Source organism: Nuphar pumila, chromosome 8, assembly GCF_984573655.1.
Source record: "Nuphar pumila chromosome 8, dmNupPumi1.hap1.1, whole genome shotgun sequence".
Classification (NCBI taxonomy): Eukaryota; Viridiplantae; Streptophyta; class Magnoliopsida; order Nymphaeales; family Nymphaeaceae; genus Nuphar; species Nuphar pumila.
In genome coordinates this window covers 94,268,694-94,295,595 of record NC_143256.1, presented here as the reverse complement: position 1 = coordinate 94,295,595, position 26,902 = coordinate 94,268,694, and the positions used below count along the sequence as shown (strand labels likewise).

Below are 26,902 nucleotides of genomic sequence, written 5' to 3'. Positions count from 1 at the left end.
TAGATCAACGTTGGGTCTAATCTAACGTTACACAAAAATTTAATCGAACACTACTGAATTAAATGCAACTCAGAAATAAAAGAATAGCATTGATTCAAACTTGAAGGCAAACTGAGAAGGGCTTGGGGCATCAACCAATGCAGGAACAACTGGTCTGCATGGCTCCCAGGAATACCGCTTTGATACCACTATTAGTACCCGAGCTCAAGAGAAGTGGGTCCTACAAAATCCGAGTAGCATTGGGCGTGAGGTGTAGCTCGAGAGAGAGGCACGCACCACAAGTGAGAAGCGAGTAGCATGAAAGGAGAGTCATCTCTCCTAGTAGGTTACTTGAGGAACATGAAGTGGAGGGGTCACAACAAGGGAAGGAGAAAGGGTGTTCCCTCTAAAACGATGATGGGAGAAGAAAAGGTGAGAGAGAAATATGTTCCCTCAGGAAGTCAAAACCACAAACAAGAAAGTTTAGAGAAATATCTCAATAAGCTTAATTGAAAAATATGTAGGCTATGCACACCTATTTAGGGATGCACAACAAGCCGAGCTAGCTCAGGCTCGGCTCAGGCTTGAGCTTGTTGAAAAAATAAATGAGCCAAGCTTGAACAATAGTTTAGGCTCAGTACACGTAAACAAGTCGAACTTGAACATGTAGTCTAGCTCGATAAACCAAATTAGACTCAGTTCACATAGTTATATAAAGAAATTAGAGTTTATATATGTATATTATTTTTCTATACTTAAACATGAAAAGAGTTGTTAATGTAGTGGCTGTGTTTGCTGTCTCTAAAAGTGACTGGGGTTCAATTCCCACCACATATGATTTTTAAAAAAAGAACTTTTGACGAACTTTAAAAAAAAAATTATAAATGTGTACAGCTCGAGCCGAGCTTGAACAGCCACTTCTTCCTCTCAGGCCAAGCCGAGCCAGCCCAAGCTCAGCTCAAACCCAGATCCTGTGCATCCCTACACCTATTTATAGAATTACAAAAAGGGCAGAAACATAAAATACAAGGGGAGTGTCCTAACCTAAATGAGACTCTAAGTCCATCCCTGGAGGGTCTCTCTCACAATACCAGCCTAGATATGACTCTAGGCTGAGCGGATTGAATCCTGGGGGCAGTGTATCTGGGTCAGATTAGATCCTGGAGTGTGGTCTGTAACATCGTTATCACAGTAAACTAAAAAGGCTTGGGAGAAAATTATGGTTAAACTGATGTTATATGCTTTTGATATATATAAGGACGAGAGAAACAATGGATGGCAAATCTTTCACTATTACGTTAGAAGTGGCATTTTTTCCACGAAAACAACATTAGTGGCAGTCAGGAGCGCTGCTTAATGGATTTTTTCACCCAGGGCGTTAGCAGCTGTCATTAACTGCCATTAAAGCCCTTTTTAGGATACACTTGGCATGCAAGTGCATGTCAGGTTTCTGTGGGATGGGAAGGGCATCCACTGTTATGCACCTCTCTCTCTCTCTCTCTCTCTCTCTCTCTCTCTCTCTCTCTATATATATATATATATATATATATATATATATATATATATAGAGAGAGAGAGAGAGAGAGAGAAGAATGAAAATCTACCCACTAAAAAAACATGCCAAACCTACCCAATGGAACATTTTGGTGTTTTTTAAAAATTCTGACTGTACAGATGTTTTCAGCATGATTGATTTACTAGAAATCGACACTTGAATCATGAATTTTAGATAGAAATAATGGTATTTTGGATAGAAAAAATTATGAAAATTGTAATCCGTTGATTTTTGAAAAATGCTCCAAGAACTTATTTCTATAAAAACAAACATATAGATCACCTGTAAGGTCGAAGTTCTGAAAAAAACACCAAAAATCCAATAAAACGTGTGGCTCATACATATATATGTTCTGATATTCATTTCAGTAAATACATGCCAGGAAAATGAGAACCTTTTATCCAGTGATGAATATCTTTTAAAATAAGCCATGCTCTTAAGAAGCTGGAACTGAATCTTAACAATAGAATATTATAGCACCAAAGCAACTTATGCACCAAAAGTGATTTTTTTTCATCAATTAAGGTAAAAATGTGCAGAAATTGCAAGACTTTGTTCAAAACTTTTCTTCGTACTGGACTCTCAAGTTTAGCCTATGTATCTAAGCTGAATAGCATGCCCATGGGCCTGTTAACTTTAGAATTTAGGCATGGACTTTAACTTACAGAATTTAGAAGGGAACTGTTGCTTCTTTTCACAAACTTGGAGCAGTGAACTTATTATATTACCAGTACTGTAAACTTCAGGCAGTTAATCTAGACATTAATATGCCTTAGCAGTGTGTATAAGGGGGGACTGTCACTTATGACCTAAAAAAGGGAGGTATACATCCTCAAATCTCCATAGAAAGTGAAAATATAACAGAGATTATGTCAGTATATCTGTTGCAACAGCATAAAATTGAATAAATCCCCACTTTGTACAGGATAACAGAAGGCCCATCCAGATAATGTAATTGCCAACTGGTACTTTTGCATGCAGTAGATAATCAAGCAGCAGGGACCTTTTTCCCATCTTCAATGAAGTAAATTGCAGTTTCTGGAACCTGAAATAATAATATCAGTACAACAGCCTGCAAATTACTAAATACTTGCATGTAAAGCAGGTAAATAGCGCACAAACTTGGAAAGCTATAGCCAGCTAAAAAGATGAAGGTGAACATCAACTAGAAGGTGCATCTGTGAGTCACCTTAACAACATTAGCTGCATATACCAGTTACAATGCCAATGACAATAAATTACATAAACTAACTTTGCATTGATATGATTTATTCAAGCTAAAAGAAGGCTAAGCCATAAATTACATAAACTAACTTTGCATTGATATGATTTATTCAAGATAAAAGAAGGCTAAGCCAAAAGTGATAAAAAAAGTGATAAAAGTGCCCAAAAAGAAATTGTGACATTCAAACAAGAAACTTCAAGCTAGCATGGAAAAATAAACATAATGTAAGAAACCAGTGACACGTAAAAATAAAACACAGTTTGACCATGTATTTACTGTGTCATGTCAAATGTTGAGACCACATGCAAGGATCTTTCGAAAATCATAAAAGCCATAAGTGTAACCAGATGTTACACCTAGAAAAAAAAATAAACAAAATCACATTCTGAAAAATCAAGAACTAAATTGCTATCGGATGAATTTCATGTCTAAGAACAATATTCAATCTAGGTGATATCAAACAGTCTTGCTACAAGTATTTGGTCACTTCGTGCTGAATATGCATGAGTCCTGAGTGATGATTCCCTTCTAGAGGTTCTAACACTCTTTCCATCCATACTGCCCATTCAGATGACACTCGCCATTTTATGAGTATGTCTACCTCAACCAAGCATACAAAGAATCAGAAATTTATAGTCCTTCAGATCCTAGGGTCAGACCACAGAGAGGGCAAAAAAAAAAGACGTCCAAACAATTAATATTAAAAATAGTGTAAGCACAGGGCCGGGCTGGTCTGTGATCAGGGTAGGCCAATTCAACTCCATCAAGCAAGTGGAAACCAGGACCAAGCAGAACGCAGTGGTCGTGTTAACTCAGCTCTAGGCCTGGTTTTGGTTGGCCTCTAGCCCAATAAATAGTCCCCACTCCATGTTCCATAGGACTGGACTCAAGCTAAAAAAGAACCCACTGTGCTATATGGCCCCAGCTGAGACAAGCTATTTTAAAGAATTTGTTCCCCAGCTTGGACAAGGGTTAACCCCAGATCAATGAAGGTGACCCCACAATTGGGCCCAAAGTAGCGCATCCTGGCCTGGGAGCCTGAAACTTTGTCTGCTGCCTGGACGAATGTTCAAGCCTACTTGGAGACACTTGTATAATGTTTATGAACGTCTTGTCTCAACCATTTCCTTTGGTTCTGTCATAAATAAGACCTACACATATCCAAGAGAAAGAGAGCAAAGGTAGCAAATTACATCCGGCCAAGTCTCTGTCATAAACTCAACAATGTCATAGGCAATGTCTCCTTGGACATCAATTTGGTCCTTTTCAGTTGGGCCCTGAAAAAAAGAATGACACAAAGAGCATCAGAAAATGCAAATGTGAAGGTTCAGCTAGAATTTATATGATAACAAAATACTTCATTTTACCTTAACAACAGAGGCGCCTGTGGCAAACTTTTTCCCAAGTTTCTTTGAAGCTTCACTCAGTTTGACACCTAACCATCCAGCAATGTATGAAAGAAAACTATGAATAACATCAATGAGAATTTCTCAACAAGCCAGGATAAGATAACCAGGATTGAAAGTTCACGTACCAAAGAGGTCAAGGCCTTTCACAATTGTCACACATTTGCGCTTGTTACGAACTACCTTCTCAATGATGACTTCTTGTTTCTCCTGGAACATAAATTCTTAATATAATTGTTTGACAAGGAATGCCTTTTTAATATTATCATCATTAGTACTCCAGGATACAGAAAAGTGTAAACATAGGAAAAAGAAGGCTTTATTGTATCTCATGCATAATATATATAAACAGAAAAAATATACATACAAGTAATATATATTTTATAACTATACATGATTTCACTCGAATATATATTTACAACCTCACGCTTTGCTCCATAAAGAGCTCTGAACCGATGCCTGTCATGCCAACCGACGTCGTTGCCTTACTGACACCAAGCTAGACAGATGGAAAGCAACCTCAAATGAGATAGGACCAATAAGCTGCTTTGTTGAACTCACCTGCAATCTTGATCTTCCTGGTGCTCGAATGAAGCTATTTGATCAAGGCCCCCACACTTTTCTGAAAAATGGAATGTTGACTAGGAAAACGACACTAAGATCACCATCTGTCCATCTACATTTCACTCCTCTTTATCCTCTGCCGAAAGAGGTGAGCCCCAAGGTAACCCACCCCGCATTGGTTGGCTGGCGCAGAGTGAGTGGAATAAGTACTTTAACAAACTAGAGATTGGTATTTGGGGGTGAGTAGGGTGGAGAAGACCAAGAGCTGATCTTCAATAGCTATCTTTATCTATAACATATTTATCTAAATGCAATACAATTCAAAATTTTCAACAGAATCACCAACAATCTTTTAGTTGTGGGGGAGGGGATAGGTTTTTTTTTCTGGTACTCGAGTATTGATTGTTATCCTTCCATCAACCTTTCTCTATTGAATACTGCTATATATATAATCAAAAGATTATATATATATATAACATAGAATGTATATACATGTATATTTTTCTCTATCCCTCAGCTAAACAAGAAGAAGAAGAGAAGAGGAAGAAGCAGCAGAGGGGAGAGATGACGAAGAAGTGGAAGACTTAGTAGAAAGGAGAGAAAAAGAAGAAGAGGGGCAGGAGGAAGAAGGGAGGAGAAGAAGAGGGGAGAGGAAGGGAGGAATAAAAGGGGAAAAGAAGAAGCAGAGGGTAGAGAGAGAGGGGGGGGGGGGGGCAAGCTGCCTCTTCTTCTCCTTCGGCAACAGCCAAAGGGCCTGAAACACACACACACACACACAGAGAAACGGAAAGGGTAGAGGTTAGGGTTTTTAAAACTCCCCTCCCCTTTTCGCCTTTTTACTTTACCAAAAAAAGAAAGGAAATTATTAGGTTGTCCCATGCTTAGGCGAGGACATATGAAACACAGACTTCTAAAAGTGCAACGCACCAGCACCGTTGCAGGTGAGACACTTAGACATGGATTTTGCAGTGTCAGGTGTGGTCAACCACAGTGGGATCCTCTTTATCTGAAATTGGGTTCGGTTAACCCAAATTGAGTCTAGTTTTAACTATATTATATACATAAATATGTACACACACACACACTATATATATATATATATATGCACCCCCACACCCAAGTTATTTGAAACTTCCATGTCTCACCAGCACCCGCACTTATGGGACAGTCAAGGACAACCTTATCAGCAACGTTGTGAAAAGCATTGAGGCGTAGTGTAGTGCTCCACCAAAAACTGAAGCAAGGCATAAGCCTCGAGGCGTTAAGTGTAAGCCTCAAACTTTTTTTAAAAAAACTTTAAAAAATCCTTTAAAAAATATCTAAAAATACAAATAAATAAATACTTTATTGATGAAAAAACAACCAATAAGAAATAGAAAATCGCAAATAAATACCAAAAAATATGAGATTAACATGTAAAAATAACATTAATGTGTATATTGATCTATGCAAGTATCTAAGAAATAAAAAGTAGGCCACAAGAAAACATTAAATGAAAAGTAGGCCATCTCAGATTTCATTAAAGGGTATATGATATCTATCAAGATGCATATCAAATGAATTTGAGATTGTTACTTGAAGAGATGAAATAGAAATATTTAATCAACTTCCACAAGAAAATATATAGAACAAAGCAAACTTGAAATGTAACCATATGAATAGCATGACAATTATTTGAACAAAAAAATTATCTCATCAATATAATTTTTAGAAAGGTTAGTTGGTTACATGGTTCATCCCTTGAGTGGGAAAAAAGCTCACAAGGACAAAGCAGTGTTAATTTTTAGAAAGGTTAGCTGTCAAAACAGTGTTAATTTTCAACTTGATGAAAAATAATAAGGTTGGTCGACTGACAAGAAGGACAGAGCATGTGTTTGTGTTGCGTGTGTGTGCAGCGAGAGAGGGAGAAATAGAAAGAGGGAAACAGAAAGAGAGGGAGAGAGAGAGAGAGAGAGAGACAGAGAAAGAGGGAGATAGTGACAGAGGGAGAGACTGAGAGAGGGAGGGAGACAACGAGAGAGGGACAGCGGGATGGAGAAACAGAGAGAGGGAGACAGCAAGGAGGGCGAGAGAGAGGGAGGGTGATACCTTCTTATTCTTCTTCCTCCTCCTTTCGGCAGCGAGCGAGAGAGAGAAGGCGAGAGATGAGAGGAGGGAGGCCCTAATCAGTCAATCCACCCCGCCTTTTTTGGGTCAAATGGTGGCTTTGACCCCATTTAACCCAAACAAAATGAGGTGCACGCCTCAGGTTAAGGGCCTCAACATATGAGGCATGTGCCTCGTATCGTTTGCACTTTTTATCTGCACCTCAAGGCATATATATATATATATATATATATATATATTGCCTTGCACGGTTTTGAGTTAGTTTTAACTCTAGAAACCGACTTTTTTTTAGTATTAAACTTTGGTTTCTCTTGTGTGTAACTTGAAAATATATATATATAGATGTTTTGAAACCAAGCCTACCGGTTTTGAGATTTATGAAACCGGTTTTGAGTTTGGGTTTTACTAACCGAGCTACTTAGTTTTTTATTTGTACAAAAATCGAGTTACACGGTTGGTGTTTTTAAAAAAAACACGTTATGAATATGGTTTGTTTTGAAAAAAAATTCATATATGTATTAGGTTTCATTTTTAGAAACTAAGCTACTCAACTTTGTGTTTGAATGTTGATTTTGGGAAACCAGTTTTGAGTTATGATTTTTTTTAGAAACCGGTTTCAGAGTTTTATTGTAGGAAAATATATATATATATATATATATATAATAAAGTGTGGTTTTAGAAACCTGTTTTGATTTTTTTAAGTCATTTTTGTGTTTGTTTTAGAAACCGGTTTTGGTGGATTTTAGAAAACTGGTTTGAGTTTTTGGTTTTTTTTTAAATCGGTTTGGGTTAAGTGGATGTTTTTTTAATTCAAAAAAAATTTGTTTTAACGTATACATATAGACCTGCGATTTCTGTTTTGGCGTGAATGGATGTTCTTTTAATTCATAAAAAAATTTGTTTTAATGTATACATATAGGCATGCAATTTCTGTATTGGCGTGAATGGATGTTCTTTTAATTCATAAAATTTATTTGGTTCATAAGCATTTTGATGAAATGAATTTTCCCTGGTTCATTTATGCCTAAATATATATAATGTTGTCATGTTAATATGAACAACCCATGTTTATTTTGTTTTAAAAACATAATGTTGTCATGTCAATATGAACAGACCCATTCATTTGTGTTTAAATAAAATTTCTGCCACAATCTCATGTACAACATTGTTTCTTTGTGCTTAAACCAAGTTGTTGTCATGTTAATATGAACAGCCATGTTCCTTTGTTCTTAAACTAGTTGTTACCATGATAATATGAACAACCATGTTCCTTTGTTTTTAAACTAGATGCTGTCATAATATGAGTTGTAGTCATAGTATGGACAACACTTGTTTAGATATGCATTTTATGGATTGCTATCATTTTATGACAAGTCTATGGAGTTTTATGTAGAAGGTGTTGTCCTAGCACTTGCATATGAAATTTTTATTTTGAGTGGCTGTCAAATGTGAACAGCCCTATTCATATGCATTACAAATTTGTATGAATAGCCTCCTACATGCATTTTTATGTAATGAATACTCATGTTCATTATATATATATATATATATATATATATATATATATATATATATATATGTGTGTGTGTGTGTGTGTGTGTGTGTGTGTGTGTGTGTGTGTGTGTGTGTTTAAAATGAATTTCTGTCATGTACGAACAGCTCATACTCATGTGCATTTGAAATAACATTTTCTGTTATAATTAGTTTGCCACTTTGCTCATATGCATTATAAAAAAATAAAAATTTTATTGGCCTATTCAATTTGAATGTTAGTTATGCCAAAAAGAAAAAAATATATGTTTTGACCTTTCTCTAGTGTGTTTTGAATACGGTCAAGAAAAAGTTCTAATTTAATATTCAATTAATATGTTTTGAAATCTGGACATATATATATATATATATATATATATATATATATATATATATATATATATATTTGGAGCTGAAATAGGGTAGCTCAACTTTTTTGGAGTACACGAGCAAATTCTGACACTTGGGGCGATATTGCACAATACTTTTCCGACTAATAAGGCACGAGCACTGAAGTTCACCCGAGGACTTTGTGATGGACGACGTAGCAAGGTTCTAGTTGGGCGCCCTTAGACACTATTGGAGGCGATCGAGGCAACCAACATCATTGACAAGGACTGGAGGTTATCAAAGAAGAATCCGAGCAAGGTGAAGCCACATCCATCAGCATCAGGGACGAAAAAGGATTTGCAGAAGTCCTTCAAGAAGACATTTCAGAAGAACCAGCAGAACAAGAATCATAGGCAAGCCCCATATCAGAAGCAACAAAGGTACAAGGAAAAGCAACAGCAGCGACAGCAGAGACAGTCTACTGGTAGGTGCCAGAGGTGTCAGAAAGATCATGCAAGACAGCCTTGTCCCAGAGAGACCGGCGCAAGTTTGCATTGTGGTCATAAGGCTACTTTATCAGATTTTTTCCTCAGAGAGTGGTTGCTCCACAGCCTTTGCAGCAGTAGCATCAGCAGGCTCCATGACAGCAGCAGCAGATAAAGACAGTGGGACATGTGTACGTGGCTACCGCAAATGAGGCATGATCGAGCCATCAAGTCATAGAAGGTATCCTGGACATCGCTGACTTCTCAACTCGAGTTTTGTTCGACTCCGGTGTGACACATTCTTTTGTGTCGAAGGATTTCGCTCAGTTGCTGAATATTCCAGCAGTCAAGATGGATTGCTGGGTGGATATAACCACACCCTTAAGAGCTAAAGCATGTTGTGGATTGCATCTCTCCAGAGTTGCAATGTTGATTGATGATTGTGTGTTCCCGGCAAATCTCATCCTTCTCAAGAAGACGGATTTTGATGTCATTCTCGGAATGGATTGGCTTTGTAAGCACTTCACCAATTTGGAGTGTCGTGGGCACAGGGTCTTGTTGAAGAGACCTGAATCAGCCCCTAGTCAAATTTTATGTTGTTCGACCCTCTTGTGATGAGAGGGTGATCTCTTCATTGAGATCCTCGAAGTTCGTGCGACTCGGAGGTCAAATGTTCCTCGCCAGTGTGATTGCATTGAATCATGAGGAAGCATCGATTTATGATATAGAAGTTGTTCGAGAGTTCGTGGAAGTCTTTCCAAAAGATTTGCCTGGTTTACCGCCACCAAGAGACGTGGAGTTTTCAGTAGATTTGGTGCCTGATACAGCTCTGGTATCCAAAGCACCATACTGTATGGCGTCAGCCGAGCTAGTAGAGTTGAAGAAGTAGTTATAATAACTTTTGGAGCATGGTTTCATCCGGCCGAGTGTTCGTCGTGAGGAGCTCCTGTTCTTTTTGTTAAGAAGGATGGATCTTTGCAATTGTATATCGACTAAAGGATGCTCAATCAAGTGACGATTAAAAATAAGTACCCGTTGTCGAGAATTAAGGATTTGTTCAATCAGTTGAAGATGGTCAAGGTATTCTTGAAGATAGACTTGCAAACGGGATATCACCAATTGAGAATTAAGCAAGAGGATGTGTCTAAGACTGCATTTCGTACTCGATATGGGCATTATGAGTTCTTGGTGATGCCATTCGGGTTAACGAATGCTCCTACAGTTTTTATGGATCTAATGAGCATTATAAGTTCTTGGTGATGTCATTCGGGTTGACGAATGCTCCTGCAATTTTTATGGATCTAATGAACCGAGTTTTTTGTCAATACCTGGATCAGTTCGTGATCGTGTTCATTGACGATATCCTAGTGTAGTCTGAGAATGTGGAGCAACATAAAGTTCATAAGTTGAGAGAACATAAATTTTATGCTAAGTTCTCAAAATGTGAGTTTTGGCTAGATAGAGTGATGTTTTTGGGTTACGTGGTTTTTTGCCATGGTATTGAAGTTGATCCAGCAAAGGTAAAAGCAGTGATGGAATGGGAACCACCGAAGAATGTTACGGAAGTCCGTAACTTTTTGGGCTTAGCAGGCTATTATCAATTATTTATTCAGTATTTCGCCAGAATTGTTGCCCCTATGACGAAGTTGTTGCCAAAGGGAGCAAAGTACGTGTGGACGCCGCAGTATGATGAGAGCTTCAGAACCTTGAAAGAGAAGCTGACATCAAACCCAATTTTAGCCCTACCCAGTGGCTCAAGAGACTTCGTTGTATATAGTGATGCTTTGGGTATTGGTTTGGGATGTGTGTTGATGCAACATGGTAGGGTGATCGAGTATGCTTCAAGGCAGTTGACTCATAAGCGGAATTACCTGACCCATGACATGGAGCTAGCAATAGTGGTTTTTGCACTTAAGTTATGGAGGCACTAATTATATGGTGAGACTTTTGAGGTCTTCTCTGACGATAAGAGTCTTAAATACATCTTTTCGTACAAGGAGCTAAATCTGAAATAGAGAAGACGACTAGAGTTTGTGAAGGCTTACGATTTTGCTATATGGTACCATCCAGAAAAGGCCAATGTTGTTGCGAGTGTATTGAGCAGAAATGCTTCAGTTTCATGTTTGATCAGACGAGATTGGGATCTTCTGCAGAGCTTTATAGATTAGCATCTATTTGTAGAGTGTTACGGCCAATTGTGTGCGAATTTGGTCGCCAGACCAAAAATTTTGGATAGGATCGCTCTTGCTCAGAAAGCAAGTCCTAACTATGAGAAGTTTGTGGCTGAGGCTGGTAAGGTCGAGTCTCGATATTCGTGCAGCAGTGATGGTGTGATACATTTTATACAGAGATTGTGGAGTCTTCATGATCCTATTTTAAGAGACGAGATATTGGTAGAAGCTCACAGATCGAGGTACTCAATTCATCTTGGGAGTACCAAGATGTTTAAGAATCTTTAGAGGCATTACTGGTGGAACGGCATGAGAAAGGATGTAGAAGAGTTTGTGGTGAGATGCCTCACCTGCCAACAAGTGAAGATCGAGCATCAGAGACTTGGAGGTCTTCTACAGTCGGATATTTCTGAGTGAAAGTGGGATGACAGCACGATGGATTTTATCGTTGGTCTGCCGACAACCTGTAGAGGTAATGACACAATATGGGTGATTGTGGATAGGTTGACAAAATAAACTCATTTCTTGCCGATTAGCATGAACAAGTCTTAGGAGAAGCTAGTCGAGTTATACATCGATGAAGTCGTTTGCTTGCATGGTGTTTCATGATCTATTACGTCAGATCGCGACCCTCGTTTTACCTCGCGATTTTAGAAGCAGTTGTAGAGCGTACTCGGCACAAAGCTGAAGTTTAGCACAGCTTTTCATCCTCACCGATGGCCAGTCAAAGAAGACTATTCAGACCTTGAAGGATATGCTACGTGCTTGTGTTTTTTAGTGGTACGGAGAGTGGGATAAACATGTTGCACTGGCAGAGTTAGTATATAATAATAGCTACCATACCAGCATTCAGATGGCCCCGCATGAGGCTTTGTACGGAAGGCCATGTCGTTCTCCTAGTTGTTGGAGCGAGGTTGGTGAACGAGTCTTAGAGTCACCAGAGATTATTCAACATTACTCAGATCAAGTGCAGATGATTCATCAGAAGTTGCTCAGAGTGCAGAGCAGGCAGAAGAGTTATGCTGACAGGAAGCATCGCACACTGACTTTTGAAGTGGGAGACCATGTTTTTATAAAGATCTCGCCCTCCTGCAGCATCTTTCGCTTCGGAAAAAAGGGAAAGTGAGTTCAAGGTTTCTTGGATCATTCGAGATTCTAGAACAGATTGGTAGTTCCGCATATCAAGTAACTTTGTAGCCGAAGTTTGCTCAGATTCACAATGTATCTCATATATTGATGTTGCGAAAATACGTTGGTGACCCTTCTCATGTGATCGATTATACAGACCTAGAGGTACGAGAGGACATGACAGTTGAGGAGAGTCCGGTTGAGATCGTTGATCAACGGGAAAAAATCTGGCAAAACAAGGTGATTCGATAGCAAAGGTGAGATGGCAACATCATGGCTTTGAAGAGTGCACCTGGAAAACCGAGGAAGACATGCGAGTTCAGTATCCTTCGTTGTTCAAGTAAGATTTCGAGGACAATTTTTTTTAGGAGGGTAGAATGTAAAAACCCTGATTTTTGAGTAATTCCCTTTCTAAAATAAATTCGGACCTTTAGGGCTAGCAAACCCTATTTTCGAGACTCGGAATGGATTCACAACGAAATTTTGATGAATTTTGACTTTTATTTCATCAAATATGTGCTTGAATCTATGTCACATGGGTGCGGGTGCGACACGGGTGCGGCGCAATTTTAAAAATTTTGGAGACAGGGACTCAGCTATATATATATATATATATATATATATATATATATATATATATATATATATATATATATATATATATATATATATATATATATATATATATATATATATATATATATATATATATTTAAAAAAAAAGTGCACAGTTTGCACTGTGACTGTGCACACAGCACAGACTGTGCACAGTGCACAGCACTATCACTGTCACTGTAAACAGTCCGCAGTTGTGACTATGCACAGTGCACAGCACAGTCTCTTTATATATATATATATATATATATATATATATATATATATATATATATATATATATATATATATATATATATATATATATATTTAAAAAAATCAATTTTTTTAGTTTTTTCACCTTAAAAATGAACGAATATAGACTCGGTCAACATTGACCGAGTCCAAAACGAGGATGGACTCGGCCTAGATTCGTGGACCGAGTCTGACTCACCGTTGACTGAGTCCGGACTGTGTCCTAAGCCGCACCCGTGTCCGCTCCCGTGTCGGGGCGTGTCGACTCGGATGCGGCGCCTCCCTAGCTGAGTCCGTGTGACTTAGGCTTGAATTGACTTTGGAACACCCTCAGCAAGTTTTGGGGGCAATTTGAGTAAATTAAGAGTCTTGTAAGGGTATTTTTTACCCCAGGGGACATAATCGTCCCAACCTGGGTTGACCAACCAAGTCAACTATGAGACCTATATTGGTCTCATGCATTTTGACTAAGGTAGGTTTTTGAATTAGTTTTATAGAGTGAGGTGATTTGAAAAGAAGGAAATAGGTTTTAGAGAGAGGTAGAGGTTTTCAAAAGAAGAGAACCCCCTTTGCCACCTAGTTAGCCCATTAAAAAAATAAGAGAAAAAATACAAGAAAAATTGATGTAAATAGAATAGCATAACTCACCTCTTCTTGAACCAATTCATGCAAACTAAGAGCTTAGTCTGCATGCCATGGAAGCAGTTGGCTGCTACTCCTATTTGAGAGTAGAGGCCTTGACACCCAAGCTGAGCAATCATTTTAGTGGATTCAAAAAAATATAATTAAGAACGAAAAAAGAATGGAAAAAAGGGGGTCAAAGAGAGTATGATTGAGGGGGGGCATCTTTGACTTGGAGAAAAGGAAGAGAGGAGGGGGACATCCAGCTCTCTCTCTCTCTCTCTCTCTCTCTCTCTCTCTCTCTCCACATTTTGGTTGGCTTTAGATCTTCGGATTTTTGGGTGATACCACTCACCTTTCCAGTCATATTTTGGTGCAGCTGTGGAGGCCAGACCAGCTGATTAAAGATTTTTGAAGTTTTTGGAGACACCCAGCCTAGGGGTGAAGGACGAGTAGACCCAGGTAGGTCTGCCTTTCCGTCTCCATTTTTCCTTGCATTTTCTCATTTGTATGAGAGATTTTCGAATTTTCTTTTTGGTTTTCATTGTTTTGTATTTGGGACGGTCTTAAGCAGGAGAACCGCCATGGAACCGAGCTTGAGGACGAGTTTTTTCAACGCCTAGGGTTTGTGTCTGTCGGATTTTGAGAACCAAGGTAGGTGTTGACCCCTTCTATGCACTAGTGGCATGTATTAAGAACGATTTGAGTGGATTTATCAAAAAAAAAATTGGTGGCTGCAAACATTGTTAAGTGTGGACGTTTTGTGTTGTTTTTTCTATATGACATTCTAAATAAAATCTGAAAAAAAAGAGAAAAAAAAATGTGTTAAATATACAATATATATAAGCATATATATATTGTCTTGCACGGTTTTGAGTTAGTTTTAACTCTAGAAACTGACTTTTTCTTAGTATTAAATTTTGGTTTCTCTTGTATGTAACTTGAAAATATATATATATATATATAGATTTTTTTGAAACCAAGCCTACCGGTTTTGAGATTTATGAAGCCGGTTTTGAGTTTGGGTTTTAGTAGTCGAGCTACTCAGTTTTTTATTTGTAGAAACTGAGTTACACAGTTGATATTTAAAAAAAAAACACGTTATCAATCTGGTTTGTTTTGAAAAAAAAACAAATAATATATGTATTAGGATTCATTTTTAGAAACTGAGCTACTTGGCTGAGTTTGAAACCGAGATGCCCGGTTTTGAATGTCGATTTTTGGAAACCGGTTTTAGAGTTTTATTGTAGAAAATATATATATATATATAGATAAGTGTGCTTTTAGAAACCCGTTTTGATTTTTTTAAATCAGTTTTGTGTTTGATTTTAATTCCAGAATGATTTTTTTAAATCGGCATTGGATAGAAATGATTGGAGGAGAAGGATTCATTTGGAAGACCCAGAATGATTTTCTTTTTTGGTTCATATCGCCGACCCCAATTGTTTTGGGATGAAGGTGTAGTTGTTGTTATTGTTTGTTGTTGTTGGTTTTGTGTTTGATTTTAAAAACCGGTTTTGGTGGAATTTAGAAAACCGGTTTGAGTTTTTGTTTTATTTTTTAAACCGGTTTGGGTTAAGTGGATGTTCTTTTAATTCCAAAAAAAAATTTGTTTTAACGTATACATCTATGCCTGTGATTTCTGTATTGGCGTGAATGGATGTTATTTTAATTCATGAAAAAAAGTGTTTTAATGTATACATATAGGCATGCAATTTCTGTATTGGCGTGAATGGATGTTCTTTTAATTCAGAAAATTTATTTGGTTCATAAGCATTTTGATGAAATGAATTTGCTCTGGTTCATTTGTGCCTAAATATATATAATGTTGTCATGTTAATATGAACAGCCCATGTTCATTTTGTTTTAAAAAACATAATGTTGTCATGTCAATATGAACAGCCCCATTCATTTGTGTTTAAATAAAAATTGTCACAATCTTATGAACAACATTGTTTCTCTGTGCTTAAACCAAGTTGTTGTCATGTTAATATGAACAGCCATGTTCCTTTGTTCTTAAACTAGTTGTTACCATGATAATATGAACAACTTTGTTCTTTTGTTCTTAAACCAGATGCTGTCATAATATGAACAGCATTGTGCATATGCAATCTAATTTTTTTTTTTTTTGTGAATTTGTTGTCATATTATAACAGCAATGGACTTGAATTTTAATCATATGAGTTGTCATAGAATGGACAGTACCTGTTTAGATGCATTTTATGGATTGCTGTCATTTTATGACAGCAATTTTATGGCTTTTTATGTAGAAGGTGTTGTCACAAATATGATCAGCACTTATAAAAAAATTATTTTGAGTGGCTGTCAAATGCGAACAGCCCTGTTCATATGCATTACAAATTTGTATGACTGCTATATGCATTTTTATGTGATGAATACTCATGTTCATATATATATATATATATATATATATATATATATATATATATATATATATATATATATATATATATATATATATATGTGTGTGTGTGTGTGTTTAAAATGAATTTCTGTCTTATATGAACAGCCCATGCTCATGTGAATTTGAAATAAAATTTTCTGTTATAATTAGTTTGTCACTTTGCTTATGTGCATTATAAAAAAATAAAAAATTTATTGGCTTATAAAATTTGAATGTTAGTTATGCCAAAAAGAAAAAAAAAATGTTTTGACCTCTCACTAGTGTTTTGAATACAGTCAAGAAAAAGTTTTAATTTAATAGTCAATTAATATGTTTTGAAATCTAGACATATATATATATATATATGTTGGATGATATGAGGATTTATAAGGAGGAAAACTCAGTTCAATAAAATATAAATATGTATGTTTGAAATAATTTATTTCATATACATATTAAGTAAATTTTGAAATAAGAGTATATGCAGTCCCTTATGACTTCTGGAAAAAAAAATGAACATTAACAATATATATGTGTGTGTGCATAAGAATCAAACCCAGTTCGTAGAATATGAGTCAGTATAGTTGCTCTTGAATTGGGTAGAACCTCGTATATGTGGGTCTTCGTAGGTCACGTATATATATTTATGCACCTCATGTGGTTAGTTAAGAAAAAAAAAAAGAGAAAACTAAAAAACTACATTTTTAGTTGTTCTAGAACCATGAAAGATGGATTGAACCTAGAAAAAGAAAAAAAATAAATAAAGAAGAAAAAAAAAATTTAATCATACTAGTTAATTTATGAAACTAGTGGTTTAGCCTATACATGGGCCCTAGTGGTTTGGGATTCGTAAACTTGAAATTTACGAATGTTTCCAATTTTATTTCTTATATTGTGGACCTTGGAAAATGATTTTTCCAAGTGAGAGCTTACTGTTAGGTGCAGTAAAGGCTCGTTAAGATTGCAATAAGTTGTTTGCACTGGTTTTGAAAAATGAATTATATTCAAATAGAAATTTCAGTGTGTCTTATTGCGCAAGGCCATAAGTACCAGAAGGGTACATTGAAAAATTAAAAATTTGATAATGAATCAAAATTTAATATAAACAAGATATACAGATTTGATTACGCCCTGAAAGATTGGGTAACTTGTCATCTTGAGTGACTCTTTACTCGCCTTGAGAGCAAGCTTGAACCAACCTCATGGCATTGTGATGAGTTGTCAATGGACTCCTTCTCAACCGGCGGTGGCGTGTTACTGTTGTGGGTCCCACTTTGGTCACTAGAGTGGACCAATCCCTGACCATGGTGGCTTTAAAAAGATAGCATTTGTTTACCTTGGACCGGATCCTTAAGATCTAAATCCAATCATTTATCCTTAATATTCCAGACGTCTCATGTAAGTGGTCATGTTGTAATTTTTATTTATTATTAAGGGTAAACTTGTACCCTAATATGTTTTGTAATACCTATATATACAATGAGAAAGGACGCCCAGAGAAGGTATTCCTCTCTGTTTCGTATACCCCTCTTTTCTGTTGTCTTTCTGTCTTCTACAGGTAAAGGACTGGAGATCTGAAAGTCTAACATGGTATCAGAACTCGTTAGATCTGGGCGTGAACGTGATTTCCAGAAGGTGTGACTGAAGAGACTCTTTACTCTCCAAATCAAAAAAAAATATCTTTCGTAGTCTTGTCTCTCGCCTTTAACCCTTATTAAATTTTTCACGTCCTACCTTCCTCTTTTTCTGTTCTCTTTTGATTCTCTCTATTCGCGACAGCCGCGAACTACCTTTCGTTTCAGCCTATCACAGATTTATTCTGTTTTGACTTCAGATCTGGATTGTTCCAGCCTGTCGCAACCCTATTTTTTTCTCTGATCTACTGTTCTCTTTCTGGGTCAGATCTCCAGATCTGGAACTGTGAATCCCAGATTTGAAAATCGTTGCTTTCTGCATCCACATTCTTTTTCGCTGAATATCGTTCCACTATCTTAACGCCTTCTATATTCTTCTTACTGCTGAGCCAAAAGATAACCAGATCTGATTAGTATCAGGTCTGTCTATTACCATCCTTGTTTTCTGTTTTTCTTTTCCAATATTCTTTTATCTACTATGGATTTCCCCGCTGCACAGTCCAGTCTTTCCACGAGCTTCCTTAACCAACTTGTGTCTGAAAAACTACACTTTCAATTTTTTGACCTGGAAAAGACAAATAATCCCTTTTATAAGGAGTCAGGGTCTCCTCTGTCATCTTGATGGATCCATATCAGCCCCTCCAGAACTTATATCTCGTGAAGATAAGGATGACAAAGGGGTAACATCTACTAGTTTCATTTCAAATCCGGAATATCTTAACTGGGAAAAACGAGATCAGCTACTTGTGGCCTATTTCACTTTGACCCTATCGCAGGAAGTCCTTATTGCCATTCCAGATGATTGCACAACTGCACAGTTATGGGACAGATTGGTTTGCACATATTCTCAGATTTCAGAGGCTCGAGTGGTATTCCTCAAGCGTGAATTTCAGATGATGAGGAAGGATTCTTTTACTGTCATGGCATATTTGAATAAAATGAAAAGTGTAGTTGATCAATTAACCCTCATTGGATGCCCTGTTAGCGATAAAGACATGGTTCAACAGATTTTGAATGGATTGGGAGCTGATTATCATGTTCTTACAACTTCATTGTTGTGTCTACCTGAATTACCAAAGTTTGAGGATTTACGCGCTAAGTTGATACAGTATGAGATGTCGTTGAAGGGTTTGCCAGAGGAATCTCATACACAAGGACACAATCAAGATGTTCTTGCTACAGGAGTTAGCTATGGACGAGGGAGAGGAGGATATGGTTTTCGAGGACGTGGAGGACAGGGCAGAAACGCATCAGGGGGACGTGGGATCTTACCCACCCCTAATGCTCTTCTGAATTCTCAAGGACAGAGAAATGTGCCTACATGTTATATATGCAACAAAAAGGGTCATGTTAAGGCCAACTGCTGGTTTAATCCGCAAAATAAAGGGAATCACCAGCAAGGAGAGCATAAGAAAGGAACTGAATCGAATAGAGAATTAAAAGAATTGCTCATGTCAGCCCTAGCAGCATTGAATTTAAAGCAGAATGAGTAGGGAACATGGTATGTTGATTCTGGGGCAGCAACTCATGTTACTGGAGACACAGGTAAGCTTCTCAATCCTATTCCTTATTTTGGTGGAAATTGTATAGTCAATGGGGATGGATCCCATCACTCTATTTCTCATGTTGGAAATTCAGTTATCCCTATGTCCAAGTCTGTTCTCAACCTTTCCAGTGTTATTCATGCCCCAAATATTAAAAAGAATATTATTTTTGTTTTCAAACTTGTTGATGATAATCATGTCTTTGTTGAATTCACTCCTTCTGTTCATGTGAAGGATCTCCATTCGAAAAAAACATTCATTGAAGGCAAGCGACAGGGTAACATGTATGTTTTTCAAGAGGATCCTCCTGCATGTTGTCTGCCAATCTGTAATGCCTTGAAGCCTTCGTCTGTGTTTTCCCTTGTCTCATCTGATTTTATTTTCAGTGTTTCAGATTGTAATAAGCCAGATCTATGGCATGGTCGGTTGGGTCACTGTGGTGATCATTTTGTTAAAAAGCTTGTCACTAATAATCTCATTCCTAGTGAGAGTCTGAGTCTTGAAAAGAATAAACAAAAATGTTCTAGTTGTCAACTATGTAAGAGCCATGTGCTCCCTTTTCATAATGTCAATAAAAGAGCTTTAAGGCCTTTTGAAATTGTTTGTTCGGATGTCTGGGGACCTGCTCCAATCAGTTCCTGTTCTGGTACTAGATATTATCTCATTTTCATTGATAGCTATTCTCGTTATACGTGGATATTTTTCATAAAACATAAGTCAGAAACTTTCTCCTTGTTTCAAAGATTTCACTCCTATGTCAAGAAACACTTCTCCGAAAATATTCAGTACTTACAGTCCGATGGCGGAGGTGAATTTTCTTATAGTGACTTTATTAGTTTTCTCCAGAAAAATGGAATAGGAAGAAAGGTGTTATGCCCACACACCCCTCAACAAAATGGAATTGCTAAGAGGAAGCATCGACACATTGTGGAAACTGCAATGAGCATGATGCACGACAGTAATTTACCCATAAATTTATGGACGGAAGCCTTTCATACTGCAGTTCATATTATAAATAGATTGTTGATGAATATTTCGAAAAATAAATCTCCATATTTTACTTTACATGGAGTCCATCCCAATTACCATGATTTACGTGTGTTTGGATGTGTATGCTATGTTCATGTTGACAACTCATTAAGGGACAAATTTCAAGATAATGCCCTAAAGTGTAGATTTGTAGGGTATGCAGATGACTACAAGGGCTACAGATGTTATGATCCAAGGACAAAGCGCATCAAAGTCTCTAGACACGTTTTTGATGAGGTGAATTTTGATTCCCATCCAGGCTTCACAGAATACTCGTCGAGTGCTGTTGAATTCTACTATCCATGGTTGAGGTCAGAATTATTTACTGAGGCCGATATCAGTTGTCCTGCAGAATGTAAGCAGGTAACAGAGAGAGTTGAACAACATGACAATTTGAGTCATCATGAAAATTGGAGTCACCAAGAAGATACAAAAGCCTCACCACAGCCCGATAAATACAAGGACATTGTATATACTCGGCAAGAACAACACAGGCCAACGGCCAGCATGCTTGAGCAGGCACGCTCACAAAATCCTAGCCTTAGAAAGTCTAATCAAATTCGACATCATGTTGAAAGATGGGTTAGTTACAAGAATTTCTCTATGGATTTTCAATTATTTTTTACTGCTTTGGACAAAGAGGATGAACCCATTACTTTTCACCAAGCAACACATTCTAGACGGTGGGTTGAGGCCATGAACGATGAGATGGAAGCACTACATGAGTGTGGAACTTGAGAGATTGTTCTAAGACCATCAAATAGAAATGTTGTTGGGTCAAAATGGGTATACAAAATCAAATACAAGCCAGATGGCACCATTGAAAGATATAAGGCGAGGCTTGTGGCCAAAGGCTTTACCCAAGAACAGGGACTAGACTATGATGAAACATTTAGTCCTGTTATAAAGATGGGGACAATTCGGCTTATTCTCTCTCTAGCTGTTGAGCATGGATGGACACTAAGCCAACTTGATGTTAAAAATGTCTTTCTTCATGGTGATCTAAAGGAGGAAGTTTACATGGAGCAGCCCATAGGATATGCTGAAGGAGATCCACAAAGGTATGTATGTAAGTTAAGAAGGGCACTTTATGGATTGAAACAGGCATCGCGTTCTTGATTTGACAGTTTTTCGGTAGCAATACAGGAGCACAGTTTTTCCCGATCACTTTTAGATCATTCTCTGTTTATTTTTAGACAGAGAGATGTAATCACCTTGCTGCTCATATATGTTGATGATATTGTTAATACTGGGAACTCTAGAGATCATATTGAAGAGGTCAAGCAGCTTCTAAGTCAAAGGTTTAAGATGAAAGACTTAGGGAAGCTGCGGTATTCAGAAAATCAAATGCCCTAAGTCTCACTCAACATAAATACACCATGGATATCTTAACAAAGGCAGGTATGAAAGAATGCCAAGCCTCTGAGCACTCCATGCATTCTTCACCAAAAGTTAAGTTCAAGAGATAGAGACTTATATGAAGACCCTACACGATATTGAAGCTTGGTTGGCATGCTCCAGTATCTCACTTTTACTCGACCTGACATAGTTTATTCAGTCAACCAGGTCTCACAATTTATGCATGAACCCAGGGTAGGGCATATGGAAGCAATTAAAAGGATCCTTCGGTATTTAAAGGGGACGATTGGAGATGGTCTTCTGTATAAATCAAGCTTGTCAGAAACGACCAAACATGAGATTGTCGTGTATAGCGATGCTGATTAGGGAGGAGATCCAGATGAACGAAGGTCCGTTTCAGGTTACTGCATTTATATGGGGCTGAACTTAATATCATGGAGTAGTAGAAAACAAAAGGTTGTTGCGAGATCAAGTACAGAAGCCGAATATAGATCAATGGTTGCTGCCACTGCTGAAGCCACTGGGATCAGACATATATTGACTGAAGTGGGACAACATATTTCACGAACACTCTTATTGTGTGACAATCAGAGTGCGATTAATGTCTTTCAATCCCATTCATCATAGTCGGGCTAAGCATATTGAAATAGACAAGCATTTTGTGAGACAAAAGGTAGAAGACAAGGAGGTTGAACCTCAATTTGTGAGAACTGAAGATCAAGTTGCAGACCTATTCACCAAAGGGTTAACGAAGGACAAATTTTGGATACAAAAGAGCAAGTTGTCCATGGTACAAGGCCACGCACAACTTGAGGGAGGGTGAAAAGATAGCGTTTGTTTACCTTGGACCGGATCCTTAAGATCCAGATCCAATCATTTATCCTTAATATTCCAGACGTCTCTTGTAAGTGGTCATGTTGTAATTTTTATTTATTATTAAGGGTAAACTTATACCCTAATATGTTTTGTAATACCTATATATACAATGAGAAAGGACGCCCAGAGAAGGTATTCCTCTCTGTTTCGTGTACCCCTCTTTTTTGTTGTCTTTTTGTCTTCTACAGGTAAAGGACTGGAGATCTGAAAGTCTAACGAGCTTAGGGGATACAGACTCCTTTTTGTGAGAAATCAGATGTGGGAGTCACCTTACTATCGTAGCAAGAGATAGAGAGAGAGGTAAGAGGGAAGAGAGAAAAAAATGTTGGGCGGCAATGATGTCTTCTCCCCTTTCCATTGATATTTATATGTTGTACGAGTGGTACAATACAGTACAATAGTACAATACAGTACAGTATGCTGTACAAGTGGTACAATACAGTACAGAAATATATTCATTTACATATACATATTTAACAGCCTCCCTCAAGTTGAGGATGATCTTCAATCATGCTCAACTTGCCCTTAAGTAACCAAAATTGATGACTAACCAATCCTTTGGTGAAGATGTCTGCTACTTGGTCTTCTGATCTGACATACGAAGCCTCAATTTCTTCTGTTTCAATCTTTTGTCTAACAAAATGCTGATCAATCTCAATGTGCTTCGTGCGACAATGATGAATAGGGTTAAAAGAAATATTAATGGCACTTTGATTATCACATAAAAGCAGAGAGGAAGAGATAGGTTCATTCAACTCTTGAAGAAGATGCCGTACCCAAGTGACATCAGCTGTCCCTGCTGCCATTGCCCTGTACTCTGCCTCAGTGCTGGATTTAGCAATGGCCTTTTGTTTCTTACTACTCCAAGTGACAATATTTGGGCCAATAAAAACACAATATCCTGAAACCGACCTACGCTCATCAGGGTCCCCACCCCAATCTGCATCACAATATGTAAGTAAACGGTGTCCTGTAGTGAAGCTTTCATCTTTGTGATAGAGCAATCCATCTCCAATAGTCCCTTTCAGATATCTGAGAATACGCTTAATACATTCCATATGACAATCAGTGGGAGCATGCATAAACTGAGATGCTTGATTTACAGCATAAGCAATGTCAGGTCTTGTAAATGTAAGATATTGCAACATACCAACAATGCGGCGATATAAAGTGGAATCATGATATAATTGGCCTTCTTTTGCACTAAACTTATGATTTAAGACAGATGGGGTGCTGAGAGGTTTACAATTAATCATACCAGTGGTGTGAAGAATGTCAAGAGTATACTTGTGTTGACTTAGAGTGAGTCGATCATCTTGTCTATCGACTTCAACTCCCAAAAAGTATCGCAATGGGCCTAAGTCCTTCATCTTGAATTTGGCCATGAGTAAAGACTTGACCAAGGCAATATGTGCATCATCACTCCCAGTGATAATGATGTCATCAACATATATAAGAACCCAAGTAGTAACATGATCATTCTTATACATAAATAAAGAATGATCAAGTATACTCTTAGAAAAACCATGCTGCTGAATTTCCATGGAGAAACTCTCAAACCAAGACCGAGATGACTGTTTTAAACCATAAAGAGACCTTCTCAATTTACAAACTCATGTAGCCGCATCATGTTCACTATATCCAGGAGGTTGCTCCATATACACCTCTTCCTTCAAGTCCCCATGTAGGAACGCATTCTTGACATCCAACTGGCTAAGAGACCAACCATGCTGAAGTGCCAAAGTGAGGATCACACGAATGGTGCCAATTTTGACAACAGGGCTAAAAGTTTCCTCATAATCTTGCCCATATTGTTGTGTGAATCCGCGTGCAACAAGGCGAGCTTTATATCTTTCAATGCTACCATCTGGTTTACGCTTGATCTTGTAAACCCATTTGGAACCAACAACATTTCTATCAACAGGTCGAGGAACAATATCCCATGTATGACATTCATGAAGTGCTGCCATTTCTTCGTTCATAGCTTCAACCCAAGCTCGAGAATGGGCTGCCTGATGGAAAGTAGACGGCTCTTTCTCTTTGGCCACATTGGTTAGAAACAACTGAAAGTCAAGAGAAAAATTGTTGTAACTAACCCAACGATGGATAGGATGCCTTTCATGTGTGGATCGTCGAAGAGGGGGAGCCTCGTGAGATGGAGTTGAAGGGGCTCCTCGACGGGCATAAACCAAACCTGAAAACCGTGAAGGTGCATCCTGGATGATGGAGTTGTCTGCTTCAAACTGAATTGGTTCATCAACAACAGGATCTCTGATAGAGTCATATAGCAAAGTATCACAAAGCCATGGATCATAAGTAGTTTGCTCATATACCTGAGAAGTATCACAAGTGCTGAAAAGGTCATCATCAAAAACAACATTTCTAGACACCTTAATCTTACCCAAAATAGGATCATAACATCTATATCCTTTATACCCATCGGCATATCCCAGAAATCTGCACTGAACTGCTCTGTCCTGAAACTTGTTACGTAAAGAATGATCCACATGGACATAACAAATGCATCCGAAAGCATGCAAATCATCATAAGAAGGGTGAGAACCGTGAAGCAAATAATAAGGAGACTGATCTCCTAATAATTCCATAGGCAACCTGTTAATGATATGCACTGCAGTGTGAAAGGCCTCAGTCCAAAGAGAGAAAGAAATATCAATATTGTGCATCATACTTAACGCGGTTTCAACAATATGCCGATGCTTACGTTCTGCTACTCCATTCTGTTGTGGAGTGTAAGGACAAGAGGAGTTACGTGTGATGCCATGGTCCTTTAAATATTCACTAAAATCATGAGACATGTATTCTCCACCACCATCACACTGGAAATAAGTGATATTTGAATTGAAAAGGTTCTGAACAAGAGCATGGAATTGTTTGAAAAGTTTGAACACTTCAGATTTAGATTTCATAAAGTAAATCCAAGTGTAACGAGTGAAAGAGTCAAGAAATAACACATAATAACGAGAGCCAGATAGAGATGAAACAGGAGCTGGGCCCCAAACATCAGAGTGAATAATTTCAAATGGCTTGGAAGCTCTTTTATTGATACTTTGAAAGGGAAGTACATGACTCTTGCAGACATTACAACTAGGACACTTATGATCTAATTTGACTTTGGGAATAAAACCCTGAGAAGACAATTTGTCAAGGAACCCTTGACTACAATGACCTAACCGACGATGCCAAGAAACTGGCTTATTACATTGCATAACAGAAGAAGACTGACTCAAATAAGCAGGAAAAGATGGAGACACGGTAGATGACGTCTTCAAAGTCCCGGGGGCTGCTTCGAAGACGTACATGTTTCTGCGTCGTTCACCCTTAGCGAGCATCTTCTTGGTTCGAAGGTCCTTAAGACAAACAGAAGACGGAGTAAATTCCATGGATGAATTTGTTTCATCAACCAATTTAGAAACAGATAAAATGTTTTTCTCAATGGCAGGAGTGAGTAAGACATTTTTCAATGGTAGTGTAGATTGTGACAAAGAGAGAGATGCATTTCCAGTATGAGAAATAGGGTGGTGGGAACCATCTCCCGTGACAATAGTGCCAGTGCCAATATAAGGAACCATGTTGGAAAGTTTACCTGCATCAGAAGTAACATGTGCGGCTGCTCCAGAATCAATATACCAACTCCATCATCATTCTGACGCAAATTCATGTTGTTAAATGCAGTCATCAGAATTTGTTGCACATCATGTGGCAACCCTGCACTCTGTCCCTGATCAGTACCCTGATGTGCTCGAAAATTTCCCTGCGGCTGCCCCTGAAACTGTCTAACATTCATCTGTCCAGCTCTTGGTCCTGGCCTCCCTGCCTTGTTGCGATTCTGTGGGTTGTGCCAACAATCTGCTTTCACATGGCCACGCTTGTTGCAATGGAAGCAAGTAGGGACACGGGTACCTCTAGTGGCAAGTGGAGCAGTAGGAGTAGGAAGGAGTCCTCCACGGCCCATATGAGCAGCAGGTGGACGAAATGAGGTAGACCCAGACGTAAACATGACAGGATGAGGATCATCAATAAGATGATCTTGAGTCAAACTAACTTCATACTGTAGGAGTTTGGCCTGTAAATCCTCAAAGCATGGAA

At 38.0% G+C, this 26,902-nt stretch overlaps 1 protein-coding gene across 1 annotated transcript in view; it reads right to left on the bottom strand.

The window, feature by feature from the left end:
* Positions 1-2,225: 2,225 nt before the first annotated feature.
* LOC149830019 (Translation initiation factor SUI1 family protein) overlaps positions 2,226-26,902 on the bottom strand; it is a 137,052-nt gene continuing 112,375 nt past the window's right edge. The window contains exons 4-7 of the mRNA XM_090016252.1: positions 4,294-4,375; positions 4,127-4,194; positions 3,953-4,036; positions 2,226-2,579 (exon numbers count right to left, since the gene is read on the bottom strand). Of these exons, the coding sequence (XP_089872378.1) occupies positions 2,523-2,579; positions 3,953-4,036; positions 4,127-4,194; positions 4,294-4,375 (291 nt within the window). The 3' untranslated portion in view covers positions 2,226-2,522. The remainder of the gene's footprint in view (positions 2,580-3,952; positions 4,037-4,126; positions 4,195-4,293; positions 4,376-26,902) is intronic.